Source organism: Vigna radiata, chromosome 2, assembly GCF_000741045.1.
Source record: "Vigna radiata var. radiata cultivar VC1973A chromosome 2, Vradiata_ver6, whole genome shotgun sequence".
Classification (NCBI taxonomy): Eukaryota; Viridiplantae; Streptophyta; class Magnoliopsida; order Fabales; family Fabaceae; genus Vigna; species Vigna radiata.
The window spans coordinates 9,015,268-9,016,278 of NC_028352.1; the positions used below are offsets into that span (position 1 = coordinate 9,015,268).

General features: G+C 34.1%; 1 protein-coding gene across 1 annotated transcript in view; it reads right to left on the minus strand.

Moving 5' to 3' along the window:
- Positions 1-698: 698 nt before the first annotated feature.
- The window catches only part of LOC106779936 (secoisolariciresinol dehydrogenase-like), a 12,625-nt gene continuing 12,312 nt past the window's right edge, over positions 699-1,011 (minus strand). The window contains exon 3 of the mRNA XM_014668157.2: positions 699-1,011. This exon is cut by the window's right edge and continues 1 nt beyond it. Within this exon, the coding sequence (XP_014523643.1) occupies positions 703-1,011 (309 nt within the window). The 3' untranslated portion in view covers positions 699-702.

Genomic DNA, 1,011 nt, shown 5'->3' on the forward strand with positions numbered 1-1,011 from the left:
AATGTGATCGCAATAAAAGAATTTGTGATATTATTTTTTAACAATGATATTTTAACATTAGAAAGATTTTTATTCTAGAGATTATCTTTTATTATCTTTTTTCTCTACTTTCTTTTAGAAATATAAAAAAATAACTTTTGTTAAAACATTTTACTCCTATAAATGTTAAAGGACAATGATATTTTAACACTATTTTTTAACACTATTTTGACACTGCACACGTGTCAAGATGTGATTGGACGATTTCAAATTAAAAAAGTTGAAGGAGGGGTATATTTGGAAGAGAAAAACCAAAGTTTATTTTTTAATTTGAAATCGTCCAACCACATTTTAACACGTGTGCAGTGTCAAAATGGTGTCAAAAAATGTTGTTAAAATTTTATTTTCCAATGTTAAAACACTATCTTTTTCCCTCTTTTCTTTTAGAAATATAAAACATCACTTTTGATTGCATTTCACTCTTATAAATTTCAAAATATCAGTAACGGATGTCAAATAACTTTTCTTTATAGTTTTTTTTTTTTAAGATAAAAGTGATCACCATGTGCTATAGTAGTCAAAGGACACAAACATATTCATCATAAGAGGACAAAGCAGTTACCCTCAATCTCTTTCTGCACCATTACAACCACACCTTAACGAAGTAGGCTGGTGAATGTTATTCAACACAGCGATTGAAACAATCAAAACCACAAAAAAGACCTACACTTGTGACTCAAACGCACACAAACCAGCATTCACCACAGTGAAGCCTCCATCCACAACGAGATCATGACCACTAACATACTTGGACTCATCACTCCCCAAGTAAACCACAGCTTCAGCCACATCTTCTGGTTTCAGAGTAACACCTTTCAGATTCGAATAAACTGCAGCAATCCCCTCATCATCAGTGTTCAGATGCTTCCTACTCATCGGCGTTGGAACTGCGTAAGGAGACACACAATTCACACGTATTCCCAAGGGTCCAAGCTCCACTGCAGCGTTTCGCACCAGCCCCACAACGCCATG